At 40.6% G+C, this 20,322-nt stretch overlaps 1 protein-coding gene across 3 annotated transcripts in view; it reads left to right on the forward strand.

Moving 5' to 3' along the window:
- The window catches only part of UQCC1 (ubiquinol-cytochrome c reductase complex assembly factor 1), a 94,485-nt gene that overhangs the window by 39,862 nt on the left and 34,301 nt on the right, over nucleotides 1-20,322 (forward strand). For all 3 annotated transcript variants that reach the window (XM_068565676.1, XM_068565675.1, XM_068565677.1), the window contains one exon: nucleotides 9,452-9,560. In XM_068565676.1, the coding sequence (XP_068421777.1) occupies nucleotides 9,452-9,560 (109 nt within the window). The remainder of the gene's footprint in view (nucleotides 1-9,451; nucleotides 9,561-20,322) is intronic.

Below are 20,322 nucleotides of genomic sequence, written 5' to 3' on the forward strand. Positions count from 1 at the left end.
AGTTATTTCCTCTTCTGAGTTCCTTTAATATTTTGGTTACCTTTCTTATAGCACTCATCACATAACATTTTTATATTTTATCATATATGTGTCAATCTTCCTTGTGGATGGTGAATTTATTGAGACCAAGAATTATTTTTATTTTCCTTTTGGAGAGATATGAAAATGAGATATTTCTTCGGCTCGATAAATGTTGATTAAATAATCTATGGCCTCAGATCTGACTTGGCTCCTATGGCAATTGGAAGGGTCGGTGCCACTGCCTGTTAGTGGGGAGAGTGGCAAAGCTCTGCGCCTACTTAAGTTTCCCTGGGGGGTGAGATGTATGTAGGTAGAATTTATGTTGGTGTTCTAAGTATTAATAGATTTGCAGAGACCCCCATTTTAAAATATGTCATGGAACACTAGTATGTTATAGATGCAGAAATTAATTTTAGAAAATGGAATGGAATAAATAAAATTAGAATATGCCCATGATGGAGGTAGAGTAGAGAGGAAAATGCAGTTTGTATTTTTAAAAATTATTTTAAAGTCAGGTATATCATAAATACAATAACTACTAGGCCCTTTACAGTACTATTTTAAAAATTATTTACTTATATTATCTCACACATTCTTATAACTGCTTTATTCCTGTTTACATGAGAGATCAAAGACTGAGAGCAGTCAGAGAGCTTGGCCACAGAACTAGTTAGTACATGGTAGAGAGGAAATTCAAGTATGGGTCTGGCTAACTTTGAGTTGCTTTAAGTTGCTTTCCTCATTGGTAACTAAAACTACTGAAGTATCTAATTAGATAATTATTTATTAATACGAATAATATTTAATATTAGTGATACTATTTATTACTTAGTTAAGTACCTGCTTATTCTTAAACATAAATCCATAAAGTTACAGCATTTGTTTTCTAATTGAACCTATGGTATGCAGCACATTTGTTCCCTGCCCTCATAGGGCTGAGGGTGTGGGGGAGAGACCTGAAAGAAGTCATTAATAAAATACAACTGGGATGGGTGCTGTGAGAGTAAGTGACAGGGCTCTGTGGGGGAAGAGGGATACATAACTTAGTTGAGGGGGTGTGGCTCACTCAGGGAGGGCTTCACTGAAGAGATGACATTTAAACTGACCCCTGAATAATGAGTAGAAGTTAGCAAGTCAAAGAGTGGATGAAAAAGCATTGCAGGCAGAAAAAGCATTGGTGGGGAGGGAGTTTAGGAAACCAGCAGAGCCCTTTTTACAGATGAGCTTTTATGCTCAGCCACAGTGTATGAATAGATAAAAGGATTGCTAGTTGGGTTGAAGAAGTGGGAATGACCTGCTCACTTCAGGTCTTCCCAACACGCCCACTGATAAGGGACCCTTACGTAGCTCCCTGGAAACTCAGAGCACAGTTTAAAAACCGCAGATCTAGTCCAGCTCCCTCATTTTACAAATGGGGAGATGATCTTGGCGATTTTAAAGGATTTTTCACAGGCCTCTTTATCCGTAATGGAGGATCCGAGACTCAAATCCAAAACTGACTCTGCGAACTGCTCCTTCTGCAACACTTTGCTTCCTGCGTGCGTGTCCCCTTTCGGTGGTCGTGGGATGGGAGTCTGTGGCCCTGAATTTGAACTGCATACCACCGACCAGCAACTGTATGAAACTGTGTTTCTTAGCATTCACTGTGTGTGTCCTGGGAGAGGCAACAAGTAAACCTGAAAATAGTACAGGGTGCCAAGGGCCGTGTTTGATAAGCAGACATACAGATCTTTTGGAGCACGGGGAAGGGAGGCAGCCTGGGGATAGTCAAAAAAAGCAGTTGCATTGGCCCTCTGGGGTCTAGAACTAGAGGACATGGGGTCTTGAGGAGTTATTAGCAGAGGAAGAATTAATTGTAAACTACTTTTTAAGATGTCCCAACTGAGAAAGAAAGATGAGAGGATGATCACTAGAGGGAGAAACAGGATGGAGGGGGGAAGCATTTTGTTATTTGTTTTTTGTTTTAAGATGGGGAAACACTGGAACGTTTTTATAAGCCTAAGGGAAGACGCCTCTGGGCACGAAGAGAAAGAAGTAAAGTGTGGAGGTGGAAGGGGTTGGAAAACAGACTGGGTCCAGTCTCAGTCCAGCCAGAGAACCGCCCTGGCAGACACTCCTGGCCTTTTCGAGAGGGCTCTTTAACACCACCACAGCAGTTCTGATGTAGCTGTAGGGCTTTCGAGCTCATGCTGGATTCCAGCAGCTCCAGACCTGCTGTATATGGTGAGCCCGGGCCATGTGCACATCCTCTCTCTGCCTCCCCCAGCCAGAGTCGCTCTGTTTAAACACACACACACACACACACACGTAGCTTTTTGCCCAAACCAAAGGCCTGTGCAGCATCATTTTACCAACATTGCACAACCTAAGAGCACTGGTACCTGCTCCCCAGGAGCTTGTTTGTTATAGTGGATCTGACAAGCAGGCCACAGGCCAGGTGTAGCTCTTGGAGGAGGCTCTCTGTCAGGTGAGATGGCTTAAGGAAGTGCCTTGCCCCACTTGTCTGTTTGCCCACAGACTGTCCTGTGGCCCCCATGCTCCCCACGTAAAGGGTAGGCTTGGTGGGGAGGGAGTTTAGGAAACCAGGTGGAGATAGCCATGCACACAGCCCCAGGAAAGGGTCAGCATGCCAGCTCACAAATAAATAAACTCATTCATTAGCACACTGCTGAGACTTGAGTGTGGCCATGTCAGCTCTGCTTTCTTGGCCCCAGCCGGTGGCGGAGTAAGGGAAACAAGCTACGTGAAAGTCCCTTTGGGATGCCTTCATAGCAGCCAGAGTGACACACCTGCCCAAGTGCCCACTGGTCTTCATTGAATTCAAAATCAGATCCTCTCTGAGCAGCTTATAAACTACCATGAGGGAGAAACAAGGCCAAAACACAACTGGCATTGTCAGAAGGCCCAAGCCGAGCAAGTGAGACAGGATGCTGAGAGCTGCCAGGACATGGCAGGAGGTCAGAGTCAGGAATAACAAGAATTCTTCCCTCCCAGATTTGGGCAGAGAGGAGAAAAGCGTGGCTAGGAAACTCTCCTTCCTTTGAACTCTGCAGGCAGTGTTGTTGTCTTCCTCCGAGTCTGACCTAGCAGGAAGAGGCCCTTGGAGCTGTGCTGTCACAGGATGGGGGAGCAGTCAATACTGACACTGCCCTGGGAGGCACTGTGGCTTGAGGCAGAGAGGGGGAGCCCAGGCTTCACTCCAGCTCCCCTCTCCTTCACTGAGCAACCTTTAGGTACTTAACCTCCTCAGAGTGTCAGTTTTCTTTCCTGTGAAATGGGGACAGTTATACTTAGATGGTGATGTACATTGAAAGAGGTGGTGAATGAAAATGCATCTTACAGTGACAAGTCTCATATTAGAGGACTTAATAAATGGTAATAATCATTATTGCTATTTGCCATAAGGCAAAATTTACATCTTAGCCCTTTATATTTTGAGACTCCTAGTGAATGAGTCTTTCTTCCCTTTCCCCCTGTCTTTTAGATATTAGAGAACCATCAGACTAGGGTTTGAACACTCCTTTTTTTCTTTACTTTGCTAACTGGGTTATTTGCTTTCCTTATATGTAAAAGAGATCAGTATTATTTATGAGGCGCTGGAATCACTGAGAGACAAGGATAGTACTGTGAAGCTCAAAACCTCAATAATAAACTGTGGGTTAACAGCATCATCAAACTCGGGAGGGGCAACCGGAATTGCTCCTAAACAGAGAGTAGTTTATGCATAGATTAAGTCTATACTCGGAGTAGGTACTAAATAGATACTTGTTAAATGAATGATTAAATTAATTATTTAATACAAGAATTTTAAAATTACTAGATTGTCTCTTTCTAAAAAGACTAAAAAATAGACTTTATTTTTTAGAGCAGTTTTAGGTTTGAGTGGAATATTGTCTCTTTTTAAAGTTTCTTTTGCATTCTTAAGGGCAATTTTTATTATGTTTTAGCATTGAAGTCTCCCCTCTCCCCCTTCCTCTTCCCCCCAGAACAGCTCTGAAATTATGAAGTAGCAAATTAATCAGTAGCAAAATGTAACTTGACCTCTCAACATTTAATTTAAGCATTTATTATGAGGAATGCATCCATGATGTAAATTGAAGTAGAGCTGTCCTGATCTTTTATTTAAACCTAGTATTCTCAATTGTGGAATAGTTTACTTAATGACTCAAACATATTGTATGGGCAGAGCCTGTGACACGTGTTGGCTTTGTTTTGTAGTGGGTACCAGGACCATCAAATCTTTTTTGTTTACCATTTTGAACTTGTTTTACTCATTTTCTTTTCACCTTCCAACATACTTTAACCTATTCTGGATCAATCAGGAGGTCCTGATAACTCTTTCTCTAAAAAAAAAAAAAAAAAAAAAAATTTGTTTATTTATTTGGCTGTGCTGGGTCTTAGTTGCTGCGTGCCGGATCTAGTTCCCTGACCAGGGATCGAACCAGGTCCCCATGCATTCGGAGCACGGAGTCTTAACCACTGGACCACCAGGGAAGTCCCGGTTCTGGTAACTCTTAACTGTATTTTGCCAGACTGCCTTCTTTGAGTTGTACTCGTAGCTATAGCCTCCCTGTTGAACTGCTGTTGTGTTTGTTTTAAATACATTTTTAGGTTCTTTCCTTTTAGTCTGCCAGCAGTTACATTTTGCTGTTGTAGGTGTGTTTGCCTCAGGTTAGCCAGTCTTTTCCCTTCTGATATTTTATTTCTAATATGATGCTAGTTTTGAAACTTAAATTATTGCCGTTGTGAGGATTAAATGAAAAACAAGGTAAATGGATTCTGGAAGGTTCGTTCTAGTCATTAAAGAGGCAGAAAAACAGTATAACTCTGGGATCAGATTATTAGGGTTCAGATCTCAGCTTTGACACTTAAGTTTTGTAACTCTGGGCAAGTTACTTCTCTAAGACTCAGTTTCCTCAACTATAAAATGGGGACAGTAAGAATACCAGCCTCCTATAGTTGTTGTAAGGATTAAATGAAATAATGTATCTGAATCACTTAGCACAGTGCCTGGCACATAGTTGTGTTAGCTGTTAATTGCAGCACTTGTCCATTTTTGCTATTAAAGGGTTGTTTTTGCTTTCTTCCTATTTCTTAGTCTTATTAGAATAGGAAAAAATTGCCAGATAAGCTGAATTCAGCCTAGATCAGATGTTACCCTAACAACTGCTAAATAAATTACTACAACTCTATTATCCTAAAAAGGGTCTCATTGGGGTGACTGTAGTATCTGTGGATGAAACACAGAGTTGGAGTTGAGATTTCTTCACCACCATCCTTCTGTAACAGATTGTTTTTTCAACGTAAGAAAAGTGTAGTAGAATGCTACCATTGTGGGAAATGGGGAGAAAAGGGAAGCTACTATTTATGTAAAAAGAGTACATATACACTAAGTTGGTATATATATAGATTACATGTGGAAGGTTTCCTAAGAAGCTGCTAACTGTGGTTGCCTTAGGGAGAGGAACCTGGTGATTGGGAGATGTGGGTAGGAAGGGGACTTAATGTTTTTTTTAACATGTGCATGTATTATCTATTCAAAACATTTACTAAACAAAGAAAGGAATAGACTGAACTTGTAGGCTTCAAGGTTAGGAACCCTAAGAATTGACCTTCAGCTTGATCTGGACATTCCAGGCAGCTGACTGTCTAAGATGTGGGCCCCAGCCTTCAGCTATGCTTTTTCCTTGAAGAGGACAAACACAAAAGTTCTTCACAACAAGACGACTTTTCTGTCCTTAACTACCTAGAGAATTTGATTCACAAATTCAGGACAAAAATAAGTTGAGCCTTTAGTTAGCTGAGTTTGGTGATGGTGGATGAATGGACAGCCCTGTGGATCAGAATCTTATTTTCCCAGTAGAACTCATGGTTATCTTCAGTACACTTCCTGTTGATGAGAAGACTGATTGTTTTGATTTTATAACTTTAACTATGTGAGATGAAATTTACTGTAGAACTTTATATTTGATAGTGTTTTCAAATTGTCATCAATTGTCTACTGAACTAATTAGGTACGGTGTTTTAGGAATAATTAGAATTTGCCCTTCTTTCATTTATCAGGCTTGAATTTATATTTTTTAAACTCTTAGTATCAGCAAAATTAGGTGCAGGTTGCAGCAAACTTTGCTGTTGCATTTCTCTCAAAAGGTAGATGCACACTTAATTTAAATTTCTGGATCAGACAATTATGAATACCATAGTTCTACTGAAGTAAATATTCACCAAATTTGTCATTTTTCAGCCTTGGAAAGAAAGGGTTTCCAGCTGGGAAGAAAGAAAGGGTTAACTTCTGAGAGACTTATCTGTTCTTAAAGCCAAGGTCTTATTACACCCCTAATCTTATTACACCCCTTCTTCCTGAAAAACATTCAGTGGCTCTCCTTTGTCTACTGAGTGAAGTCCAGACTTTTAGCATGACATTTTAAAGCCCTTCATGACCTTTCTGGCATATTTTTCTGTTTCCTATACTTCCCTTCCACAAAATCTAGGTATTGTCCCATCCATGTGCTGCGCTTTCCGCGGCCCTGTCTTTGCTCATAATGTTCCACCTGCTGGAAATTCTCTTTATCTTTTATCTGTCCAACTGCAGCTCACCTTTCCAAGCCCCAGGTACAATGTTTCATTTTCCATGAAGCTTTCCCTGATCCCACTCAGCCAAGAGTAATCCTCTCAAACTCCATTGCACTTTGTGTTCCTCTTGGACGGGTACTTACTGCGTTCTCTCTTAGGGCTCTTGTCTCCCCTAAGGAGACTAACTGCTCCTTGGAAGCTGGGCTCTTGTTAACCATCACTCTAATCTCCACACAGTAGGAACTCAATTTATGTCCATTGAGTGAATTTAGTGTCAGTCAGCATCTTGAAAGTATCTTCAATTTGCTTTACCTTTTCAACCCAGATAACCATTTGACTGTAAGCGCTATAAAACAAACTGCTCTGAAACAAAAAACACTTCACTCCATGTTGATATAGTTAGTAAGTTTATGGTCTGAGAAAGTCTGTGCCTTTTAAACCTCAGAGGGCAGGTGTATTAACAAGCTACAGAATTTTCATATAAATGAAGAATTCCATTACCTCACTATTGCTGTTGATGAATTGGCCTCTGACGACACTTAAGCATCAAAACACACAGCGTCTTTTCAGGTGGAGAGGCTAACTTTGGTTAACTTTAAGAAAAATCTTATGAAAAAGGACTGTTGAACTTTCCCCGGTTTGTTTCTGCCTTGGAATATGCTCTGTATCATATAAAGTGGCCAAGTCTTTTTCCATGACCTGTTTTTATTGTCACAAAGTGTTATTTCTTAGGCACTAACTGGGTTCAGAGGTTACAAATTTAGAATCACAGCATCAGCAAATCCCGAGGTTGGAAGGGACTTTAGAGATCGTGTAAGTCAGCCTTCCGTCAGATAGATAGCTGAGTTGCAAATTCTCTACTTTTTGAGGTCATCCGTTACATTATTCAAATCTTCAGAAACTCCCCTATTAGAAAGTTTTTACTTTCAACATTCAATGTTGAGTAGTTTTTCTCCCTCTGTGACCCACCCATTAGTTCTGATTCTACCTTTTGGATAAACAGTCTAATCACTTTTCTGCAATATTTAAGGCAACTGTCCTGTTTTTCTCCAGGTTAAATATCTTCTGACCTTACAACTCTTCCTCTTGTCTCTTAAAATATAATGTTCAAAACTGTCGACAGTATTCCAAGTAGAGTCTGACGTGTGCTGAATAGAACAGAAATCTCACGTTGTACATGAAGATATTATATTTGCATTACTGTTTCTAAAATCACATTAATTTGGGGGGCAACCATATCATCTTCTTGACTCCCCTTCAGTGTATACTGTCAACGTAAGCCTGTAAGGCTTTTTTCACACATAGGTGGGCATGACTCACCAATCCTGCACCTCTACAGCTGTTCTTTTAGACCCAAGTGCAGGACCTTAGATTTATCCCTGTTAGATTTAGCCCATTGAAACAGTCTGTTGAAGTATTTTTGGTTCATGGTTGGGTCATCCAACATATTTGTCTTCCTGCCCAGCTTCTTGCAATCTACAAATTTGATAAGTACGTTTTCTTTTCTCCATCTTAGTCATTAACAGAGATGTTGAGGCAGGCCAGGCTGGAATCATTCCATTGGACCTTACTATTGCTAGTAGATTTAAATGGGCAGGATTAATTGTGTATGGAGCTAGAATTGTCGGTTTAGACTGAATACTCCATAATTATAGTAGGAGTTGTCTTTTAGGTGAGTAGTCCTATTGTAGCTGCTTAATAACTATTTAACAAGAGATAATAGAAATACGTATGGTCATAAGAATGAGATTAGGAACTAGCTTGGAAAGTTGGTGACCCTGTTTATATTCTTATGTATAATTAAATATAATATTGTATTTATTAATTAATAAAACATAATATAATTCTTACATTCTTATGTAAGGTCTTAAGCAGAGGGGCATTCTGGACTGATTAGAGGCAATGTGGTATAGGGGAAAGAGCCCTAAACTTGGCCCTGAGATGTTTTATTCATTTATTTATTCAGAAAATATATATTGAGTGCATACTATACTTAAGCCCTAGATATACAATGATTAAAAAAAACCCAAAAAAACCCAGACTTGATGTCTGCCTTCAATGGAACTTACATTCTAATGGGGGAAACAATTTGATAATTATACAGATGAAATCATAATACTTTCTGTCATCTATATTCTGGACGGGTACTATCCAACAGAAATATAATGCAAGTCACACATTTAAAAGTTGCTAGTAGCTCCATTTAAAAAAGTGAAAAGAAAAAAATGAAACTAATTTTAATTATAGGTTTTCTTTAGCTCAATATACCTGATAATATTTCAAAATGTAAGCAATGCAAAAAATTTGAGATATTTATATTCTTTTTTCCTGAACTGGATCTTTGACATCTTAAACTTATACCACATCTCAGTTTGAACTAGCCATATTTAAGTTGTTCAATAGCCACATGTAGCTAGTGGCTTCCATATGGGACAGCTCAGTACTATACCCACCTTTATAGACTGCTCTGTGGTGTTGGGCAAATCATTTTCCTTCTTTAGAACTCCTGTTTTCATCAGTAAAATGAAGGATTCAGACTTATCTTTAAACAACTAAAAGTGGTCCCTTTCATGTATGAGGGAGCCTTCTGAGGTGCTCTAAATAATCTATGTCTTGATGTGAGTGGTACTTACATGGGTGTATATTATATGTAAAAATTCATCAAGCTGTACACTTAAGATTTATGTACTTTTCAGTGTCTATGTTATAGCTCAATAAAAGATTTTTTTAAATCACTTCTAGTTTTTTGATTCTGTGCCCTTTGATAAAATCACTCAGATGAGCTGACTTTCAGTGGAAATGTGTGATATGAAAAATGCAAACAGCCAGTAACTCTTTATGTCTTCTTCCCACCCAGGATGTGTCTAGTCCGAATGAAGCAGGAAGGCCGGAGTGGGAAATACATGTGTCGTATCATAGTTCATTTTATGTGGGAGGATGTTGAGCAGCGTGGCAGAATCATGGGGGTAAGTGAGTGCTATCAGATTCTGGTCCTGGAAAACTCCAATGAGGGATTGCCTGACTTGAGTTGAAGTTTTATCTGTTCTAGAATGGCCTGATGTCAAGTGGTAATTCACCTAGAGTCACTTCTGCCTCTATGAAGACTGGCATGCTACAGACACTTTATTTATGTATTTGCACACATTATCATGATTTGTCAATGTGAGTACATCCTATGTACGGAGATGGGATTATTAAGTCCAAATCATGGTGATAGGAGAGATGGATTTGGTGAACAGATAAAATCAAATAATAATAATCCAGTTTTAGGACACTTTGCCTTTGATACCAGTTCAGTGTGTCAGTTCACAATTAGTTTGGATGGAAAGACCCTGGCATGGGGCCTGCACTGTCCTCAAGAACTTAAAAACAAGCTTCTTGATCACTGACAACCTAGAATACTTTGGCAAGGTATCTACTGAAAAGGTACATTAGTATATTTAATAACCTGAGAAAGGAGAATATGTAGTATGTATATAACAGAATAGAAAACCAAAACCAAAACATTAGGATACAGTTGGTTATATAAATAGTAATCTCTTCCTTTGTGTATATTGTGTATTTTGTGTATCTAGACCGTGTTTTAGTATATTGTAGTTCCTTGTTTTTTCCCATATCATTGCCTCCTAGCTTGGGAGCATCTAAAGCCAAACCATCAGACAGGGTCACAAAATGGGTTAACTCGGTTTCTTTCATTACAACGCAAAGTTCCGTGGTTTTGCGTGTATATATTTTATCATATATGATATCATCCTCTATGCACTTAAATGCAACTTTTTTTTTACTCAACAGTATATCTTGGAGATCTTTCCATGCTGCATGGGAATTAAGTGGGAGATCTCCCATGTCTTACTTTTATCTACTATAATTATTTTCACACACTTCCTATGTTATTGTCTGATGGTATCATGTGCTCACTCTATGTGTGAAATTATAGTCTTTGAGACTAAATCATGGAAATGATGGTTGCCTACTGAGAATCTGGATTGAGGGTATTTTCAGATTCTCATGACTTTGGAGGAAATGTGTATATAGAAAGCACAGTAGACATGGGTTCATCTTTAGATAGCTTCACTGACATTTACATGCCTTTCTCTGGGACAGCAGACCATTAGCATTTCTGTTCATTCTAAGAAGATGATAGCATATTTCAAAGTTTTAGCTGCTGTCATCATCATCTTCGTCATTATAATCATCTGTTTTGGAGTCAGTATTCACCTGTCTTTGTAATTACACTCTTTGCTTCCTTCTTCATTTTTCTCACTGTCATACCTTACTGCTGTTTAGCTGCCCAGAGTGGGATCAGCAGTCTTCAAGCTATTCATCCAGCTGAGTGTTCCACATGCCCTCAAGTACTTACTACCCAACTCTGTGGCAGCTCACAGTGGATATACAGTAGTGCTGGCAGTCTCAAATCATCCCATTTAATGATGACCAATGATACCCCCTGGCCAGCCAAAGCCTCGGCTGACTGCCATGCAGTTACACAGTAGTTCTTCTATGAGTTAGTCTGTTTTCTTATCACTGTTGATTAAACTCTGCTGGAAGTGGGACCACTAGAGCCATGTGGACCACAGCTGTCCCCAACCTGAATAGCTTAATGAGTCATAGGTTGTCAATTCCTGGACCACAGGAACCTTTTACTCTATCCCACCTCCACCCCCAAAACGAATTTCCTTTGGGACCTACATATATATATATCTCCATCACAAGGTTCAGCAATTTGAACCTTCTCCCATGTTACTTTATAATGTCCCTTCTACTTGACTGTATGCTTTATAAAGGCAGGAAACCTGTCTTATCCAGTTTTTTGTTTACACAGTAAACATTGGATAAATAAATACTTGTTGAATGAATGAATAAATTGAACTTCAGCCTCTGAAATTCTGTTTTAAAGCCAACTTATTTGTCAGATAGATCATACTCGGTTTATTAGTCTCTGGTCCAGGTGTACATCAATGCAGTCCTGCAGGAATTAGCCTTTCTTTTTTTTTTCTCCCATTTTATCCAACCATTTTTTTCTATCTCAATTGTTCTACATATGATGCTGTCCTATAGAGAAGTGTGTTAGACCAGCATTTCTCAAACTTTAATGAGCCTACAGTTCACCTGGGGATCTTGTTAAAATACAAATTCTGATTCAGTAGGTTTTTGGTGAGACCAGAGAGTCTACATTTCTAAAAAGCTTTGGGTGATGCCAATTCCACTGGCGGGACTGGGTGGGGGAGGGGCAACCACACGTTGAATAGCAGGGTTTCAGATGATCCATAATGCTCCCCAAGTGTAGACTCTTAAATTTGTCTTCGTGAACAGAAATGCCAAGCTCAAGTTTAGTCACAAAGACTATAAATAAAAGATGATTTAAAAATAATAGAGGGACTTCCCTGGTGGCTCAGTGGTTAAGAATCCGCCTGCCAATGCAGGGGACACGGGTTCGATCCCTGATCTGGGAAGATCCCACATGCCGCGGAGCAACTAAGCTGGTGCGCCACAACTTCTGAGCCCGCGCACCTGGAGCCCGTGCTCCGCGAGCAACAAGAGAAGCCACCACAGTGAGAAGGCTGCGCACCACAATGAAGAGTAGCCTCCGCTCGCCGCAACTAGAGAAACCCCGCACGCAGCAATGAAGACCCAACACAGCCAATAAATAAATAAATAAATAAATTTATAAAAAATAATAGAGATTTGAAGGAGTTGGGGAATTAATATTATTACGTTTCTGTTATAACTGATTTGCTCCTTCCTTTCCAACCTCATGCTATAAACAGACACCCTTTATACAGGCAAGAAAATTATATATTAGCCACTTCTAAGTTGTGAGTGTGACTGTGTGTGTGTAGAGGGGACCTCAGTCTTTGGCGTTTGTACAACCTAAAGAAGTGAGAAGGTTAGGCTGGAGAAGAATGGCATGTGGCTGGAGAAGAGTAGCAGCCAGAGGGAGCCAGTCTGGCCTGATTCTGACCCTGGCTGGCAAGTCTTTTCTCTTCCCCTTGCTTCAGTTTCTTGGTTAAAAAAAAAAAAAACTTGGGGGGGCGGGTAGCTACATGATTTCCAAGTTTCTTTTCAGCTTTGAAAACCTATGATGTGAAGGTGGTAATTTGCAAATCTATTTCTGTGTTATTTGACATCTTTAAGAAAACTCATATAAAAAGTAGAATTTATAAGACTGATCAATGTAGTGGTGATTTTTCTTATGCCAAAGAATTCTTAGAGGCCATTACTTTACTTGAGTGGATTTGTGTGGGGAAGATTGAGAATGTGAATTAATAACACATTAGAAATTTGGATCAAGAAATCCTTTGAAATTAGAGTTCCAGTCTCATTTGGTGGGAAAATTTTCGCTTTCCAAAAATTTGCTTTTTATCAGCTTTTTAGGAGCCCAACTATTGTGAAAAATATGGCAGCCTCATATATCATCAGTGAAGCTGGTATAAAAAGTAAGTGTTAAATTTGAGGTTACAAAAATCACATCAATAATTTAGAGTGTTCTGACTTAAAAAAAAACATTATTTGGGATTTAAACATATAAATTAGCTGTGGAAATAAAGTTCATTATATCACCTCATCTGGTCTTGTTTTATTTCATTAACTGGTTCTTAAAAACCTTTGTGAGCTGAGTTGCAGCTGAAGAGGTTGGAGACCATTTTTCCTTGGGCCCTTGCCTCACTCCTGAGTGTTGGTAAGAGTAGAGAACTAAGACTTGACACAGCTGTAAAAACAGACAGCGCCTTTGGCCTCAGCACTTTCTCCTGGTGCAGGCAGATTTCAGATGTAAATTTCACTTTCTACCTCTCCTACTAATGAAGTAAGTTTTCTTTTGCTGGGTTTGCAGCCAGGTGTGTCCAGTCTTGTTGCTAACTGGAGCGCTTTACTTAATTTTTCCATTTGTGACATTTCAACCAAACTTAAAAAACAAACATAAAAATTAGCTCAAGGCAGTGGCTCAAAGTGTTAATGGTAACCTTAGGCTGGCTAAACAACTTCCTTTCAGTTCTGCCCTGCCAGACATCTCCACCTTGTGGCTTACAATAAGCAGGTTTAAGCTTTCCAAACTGTGGAGACAAGGTAGGAGTGGGTGGGGATGGGCTTTAGTTAAGAAATGGCAAGTTTATCTCTGTCAGTGGTCCCTGGCGTGACAGTTGGCTTCAGCAGGATGTCAGGTGATTTCTTGCTTGCTGCTTTTCTGAATAAGGGTGAACCTCCTGTCAGCTCATGGTCTCCTGCTCTCTCTGTAGCAGAGCTGCTTGATGGAATGGTGCAGAGGGCCTGGAAGGAGGTGGAGGAGCTGTGGGCTGAATTGGACTTCTTTGTAAAATTCTACTCTGCTTTTCAGAACTAGCGTTTTGCTTTGTAAAGTCCTCTGATCATACTCCAGACTACCTTTCCAAACTAATTTCCGCAACTCTTCTTGAACCTTAAATATGAGAAACCTCTACACATGTGTCTGGTACATAGGAAGCACTCGGTGAACATAACATTTCATCTTTGCCTCACATACTTTTCACTGCAGCCAAGCTGAATGTCTTGCGTCTTTTCTCATGTGGTACATATACCTAGATTGCCCTAACATGCCAGCCCCAATTCCTTCATGTCCCTCCACTTCAAATTGGAAGCCAATCCCGGTTTCCCCTAGCTGTAAGTACCTTAATAATTTATCTTTACCCTTCTTCTGGCTTTTACTGTTTCTATTTTGCATCAGTGTCATTCATGTATTGACTGCCTTCTGGGTGAATTCCAGGGGGACGGGATCACATGCATCCCTCTTTGTATTCTCCAAAGTGCCAATCATTGCTCCTTGGCTGAATGTGTGCCCGGTAAATATCTGATGAAAGGAGATGGTTCTGGAAGCCCACTATAAGTGTTGGAAAAAGTAGGGTGAGGAGGTATCCTTTTTATTCTGAGGATATTTGTTTGCTCATTAGTCTTAAATATTGGAAGAAAAAGAAATGAGAAATTGTCTCCACTCTCAATTTTTCTTTTTCTTTGTCCATGATTTCTCATCTTCTAGTGGAATTATTTGATTAAAAAGAAACAATTTGTAAATAAGGTACTCTATGTTTCTAAACCAGAAAAGCTTTATATCTATAAAAGGTAGTAGAAATAAGAATTACATGTACTTTAGTTTTTCTGGAAATTTCCTTCCAGACCTCTGTAATTCCATTCCCATCTCTTCCTTCCCCCCACAAAAATCTTCAATCAAACTCCTTTGTTTTACCATGAGGTAAAAATTTTGCTATACTTTGCATCTCTAGGTCAGAATTAAAACTCACTGCCAAAGGTATTGTTTTAAAAGGCAAGGACCACTTTAAGGGTATAGTTTTTGTGGCCAGTAATATGAATGGTGGAGTGTAAATACAGAGCAATCCCATGGGCTCAAAGCTTGTAAGAATACATGTTTGTTTTTCAATATCAGTCGTTCTTTTGAACATTTTTTAAATGTCCTAAGCTGTTGCAGTGGATACTTATTTATTAGGGGAGAGAAGACTAAATTCTTAGAAGGCAGAGCAATTCCATTTTGGAATTGGCCCATGAATTTGAGCCAGCTGAAGATGTACCTCTAATAGATGCGTTCCTTTCTCTACACAAGTTTCTTATCCTCAGGCCTTAAGAGGTAGCAAGAGTGCATGGAATGTATGCTTTAGGTAGTTTTCTAACTGACTGGATGCCTGGGTGCATACAACCAGAATGCCAGTCTGATGGCTCAGGTCATGTGACCTGAGTGGCGTACTGGATTCACTCCACTTCAGGGAGTGTCCCTAAAAGAGAAGTTATAAACGTTTCTGTATTTGAAATTAAATAAAGCGTGAGACTGCTGTCTATGCACATGGTCATTTATCTCTCTCATGGCCATTTTTACGTTCAGTTATAGATTGTGAGTTTCCTGAGGTCTAATTCTTACTTGTTTGTCTTTGTATTCCTGCGGTGCCTCAGTGGAACTTTGTGTTTAGTAGGCATTCAGTAAATGTTTCTTGACTGAATAAATAAGTGAATTTCATCCACTTGTTTTTTGTTTTTTTTTTTTTTAAAGTCCTTTTGGCGATCAACCATATACTACCCGATCTGGCCCCAGCGATCTCTCCGACCTCATCGTCTACCTTTTTGCCCTTTGTTTCACTCCACTCTAGTGACCCTGGCTTCTTTTTTTTTTTTTTTTAATTTAATTTAATTTAATTTAATTTAATTTATTTATTTATGGCTGTGTTGGGTCTTCGTTTCTATGCGAGGGCTTTCTCCAATTGCGGCAAGTGGGGGCCACTCTTCATCGCGGTGCACGGGCCTCTCACTATCGCAGCCTCTCTTGTTGCGGAGCACAGGCTCCAGACGCGCAGGCTCAGTAATTGTGGCTCACGGGCCTAGTTGCTCCGCGGCATGTGGGATCTTCCCAGAACAGGGCTCGAACCCGCGTCCCCTGCATTGGCAGGCAGATTCTCAACCACTGCGCCACCAGGGAAGCACCATCCACTTTTTTATCTTCAGTTTACCTCCTGGAATTTCTGTAGGAGAAACAGTGACCTAATTCAATTTTACAAAGCCCTGGCTGACTCAGTGCATGACACAGTCCTGCCTTCCCCTAATACCTTCTTAAGTACTCCTCATGCTAAGTACTCCCAGTTCAGCTCATCACTGCAGAACTGTTTACCTCTCCAATGCATCACATTTCTTTTGCCTCCAATCTCTCTGGGTGCCCTGTTCCATTTGGTATCTTTTGTACCATAGTTAGAATACTGCTTAGAGCTGTGTGCATCGGGCACAGCTAAAGCCATTTTCCACACCTCTCTTTCAGGGGTCACTATTGCTACTCCTAAATAAATCTCACTCAGGAGATGGGATAAAGAGCTCCACGAACCTGTTCTTCCTGTGTTTCCTGTCTCACTGCTAAGGTCATCACCACCAGTCCAGCCCCGCAAGCTAGAATTCTTAGAATGTCCTCAGCTCTTTCCTCATCCTCTGCATCCAGTTGTCTTGTGACTTTTCTGCCCAAAATATCTCTGGATTTTATCCTCTCCTCTGTTCCATTGCTTCATGTCAGTTCCTCATCATCTGTCGTTTATTGGACATGGCCTCCTAACTAGTTCCTGGACTTTCCCCCTCTAGTGAACCTGCCACCATATAAGCTGCCAGAGGTATTCTCTCTAAATCCCACATCTGATCATATCCCTCCTCTGTCTAGAAATCTCTGAGGGACAAAATTCAGACCTCTTAGCGATGGCATAAAGAACCCTTCGTAGTTATATCAGAGAACCTTCTTGGTTGTAATACAACAAACTTTTGTTGTATTACTCTTAACACCTTAAAAAAAAAAAATAAGTTTGAAGCTTTACAAAGTGAAAAATTGGGGGAGAGGCCTTCACATTCTGGCCCCAGCCCACCTGTCTAGTCTAATTTCCAGCAAACTTCTCTTACATGCAAATGTTCATGCTTGAGCGTGTGCACACACACACTCAAACACATGTTCCACTCATGCCTTGTTTTCACTGGTGCTATAATATTCCATGTTCCTTTATGCTTCTGGGCCTTCGTTCATGCAGTTCCCTCTGTCTGAAGTGGTCTTAATCCTGTCTTCTCTGCTCATGGCATTATAAGACACAGCTGGATAGTACCTCTTCCAAGGAGCTTTTCCCAGCACCCCCCAGTAATATTAGTATATTTGGCCACTCCCTTGTCTGTATTCCTCCAGCACTTTGCACAAACTTCTGAGATAGGACTTATCATGCTGTACTGTAATTACGGGTTTGTGGAGGTCACGCCCATTAGATGGGATAAGGATCCTAGGATCCCTAGTGCCTAACACAGAGTGCCTAACGTAGTCACCCCTCAGATACTTGTTGGGTGTATGTATGTGCTTCTATTATTAATGTCTGGCCAGCACTATCTCCCAAATACTGACTTAATGATCTCTTATGGCACCTGGATTCAATTTCTCTGACCCATCCCCCCACCCCCACCCCCCCCAAAAAAAGTTTCGTTTTTCTCTCTCTGACCTGCCTCATGGATTCCCTGGCTCTCTCATCACTTATACTTTTAATCCACTTTATAGCATAGATGAACCTTAGAACATTAGACTGGGAGCCTCAGAGATTCTCTGGGTCTGAAGGTGCTCAGGTGTGTGTATTTTGAAAAACTTCCCCAGAAGGTTTCTTTTTTTTTTTTTTTAATTCTCAATTTTACTTTTTTATGTCGTTTTGATTTTTTTTTTTAAGTTTTAAATTATTTATTTATTTATTTATTTTTGGCTGTGTTGGGTCTTTGTTTCCGTGCGAGCGCTTCCTCTAATTGCGGCAAGTGGGGGCCACTCTTCATCGTGGTGCGCGGGCCTCTCACTACTGCGGCCTTTCTTGTTGCGGAGCACAGGCTCCAGACACGCAGGCTCAGTAGTGTGGCTCACGGGCCCAGTTGCTCCACGGCATGTGGGATCTTCCCGGACCAGGGCCCGAACCCGTGTCCCCTGCACTGGCAGGCAGACTCGCAACCACTGCGCCACCAAGGAAGCCCCCCCCCCCCAGAAGATGTCTGATGCCCATTTCAGGTTAAGGACTATAGATTTGTTCCCACCCTCTCACTTCTGTGGTGAGGAAATGGAGTCCCAGAGGAGTTAATTGATTTGCCCAAGGTCATGCAGCTAGAAAACAGCAAAATGAGGACCAAAAACTAGGGTATGCTGATTCCCAGTCCAGTGTCTGCTTTACTGTACGATGATACCTCTGGGGGTGAGGGGGAAGTGGAAATCAACTTCATGGCAGGTTCCTTCTCCCCTGTCTTGTTACCAAAGACTTCCAAAGACCAAGAGGACAGCTTTTCTTGAATCTAGAGGTGTTCCATTTCTTCAGTGCAGTCCCAAGCCTGAGGCCCCTTTATTCAGAATTTCTAACCCAATACAGCAGAAGTTTCCTACTCAACAGGACGGATGGAGATTAAGGGGAAAAAAAAAAGACAGATGAGAATGCTAACAATGTTCTGAATTTGTTTCTTTTTCCAGCATTTAGAGTCTGAATATCTCCACATCGTCTGAATTCGCCTTAGTTGATTTTACAATTATTTTTCAGAGTCTCCTCAGTTATGTTTTTTTTAGGAGTAGAGGAACACCGAGACTGAACACCGTGCTTGGAGAGGCTGGGCTGGGAGACTAACAAAGGCGGTATTATACTGTGCAAAGCCAATAAATGTATTCAGGAGACACCTAGATGTGTTTCTAGAGGAGGGCATTAGGGGGACGGGTCTGGTGAAAAGGCAGAAGGGTGGGATTAAGATAAATTAAAATGGGGCCAGCACGTTGGATAAGGGGACAGCCTCTTCCTGTTCCCACCATTGCTTAAGATTTTTCATTCTGCTTCGTTCAAAAGTTAAAAGCAGTCTTTACCATATAACCTCACACCCTCCTGTCCCCCATGGGGAAAAGAACTTAGTTTAAAGGCTATTTCAGCCTGATACAGCTGTGTTTATTACTGGATTGCTACATCTGGATGTTCCTGGAGAACCTCAGACTTAAAACTGGAAAAGAACCTTGAAATAATCTAATCCAGAGATTCTCAAAGTGGTCCCCACACCAGCAGCTTCAACATCACTTAGGAACTTGCTGAATGAGAAACTCTGGCGGTGAGGCCCAGCAATCTGTATTTTAACAAACCCTCCAGTTTGAGGGCCACTGCTCTAGTCTGATCTTGTCATTTAAATGATGGAGAAACTGGCTCTGGGAGAGCTGAGTAGGCTTACGTTAGAAACCAACCGAAGAACAGAACTCGGGTTTCCTGATGGCCAGTTCTTACTGCTCTCCCTGCTAAGAGGACATGTGAAAGTTGAGGATTTCAGCATAATACAGAAACAGAGTTCAGCAATAGTAATAGCTAACAATTATTGAGCACTTTCTCTTTGCTGTGCACTTTATAAGCACCATTTCAGTTTTATGTTTTACAACAATCTTACCTGTGAAATCCTATCCTCATTTTACAGATGGAGAAACTAAGGATCAGAAAAGTTAGTATATTAGTTTCCTATAGCTGCTGTAACAACTTACAAACTTGGTGGCTTAAAACAATAGAACTTTATTCTCATACTTCTGGAGGCTAGAAATCATTTTCACTAGGCTGAAATCGAGATGTTAACAGGGCCATGCTCTAGGGAAGAATCTGTTCTTTGCCCCTTTCTAGCTTTAGGTGGCTGCTGGCATTCCTTGGCTTGTGGCCACATCACTCCAATCTCTGCCTCTGTGGGCACGTTGCATTCTCCTCTTCTATCTGGGTCTAAGCACCCTCTTCCTCCCTCTTATAAGGGTGCATGTGATTACAATTAGGGCCCACCTGGAAATCCAGGATAATCTTCCCATCTGAAGATCCTTAATCTAATCACAGCTGTAAAGTCCTTTTTTGCTACATAAAGTAACATTCACAGGTTCCAGGAATTAGGATGTAGATATCTTTTGGGAGACCATTATTTAGCCTACCCATTAGGTAACTGAACCAGACTTACACAGTAAATATGAGAGCCTGGATTGGAACCCAAACTTGCCAGACTCTGGAGCCCATGCTCTTAATCACTACTCTGTACTGCCTGGAAAGGTCGTTGCTAAAAACTGTGGTGCTAGCATTAGTATTAAGATTTTAAAAGTGTTTACTTCTTCCCCAAACTTGCATTATATTAACTGTCATATAACTCAGAATCTGTGAGTCCTTAAGCATCTCTGGTCCTGACTCCTTCAGTTAAATTACTAGAAGGCAGAGATTGTATTTCTTT

This window comes from Eschrichtius robustus, chromosome 16, assembly GCF_028021215.1.
Source record: "Eschrichtius robustus isolate mEscRob2 chromosome 16, mEscRob2.pri, whole genome shotgun sequence".
In the NCBI taxonomy this organism is placed as follows: Eukaryota; Metazoa; Chordata; class Mammalia; order Artiodactyla; family Eschrichtiidae; genus Eschrichtius; species Eschrichtius robustus.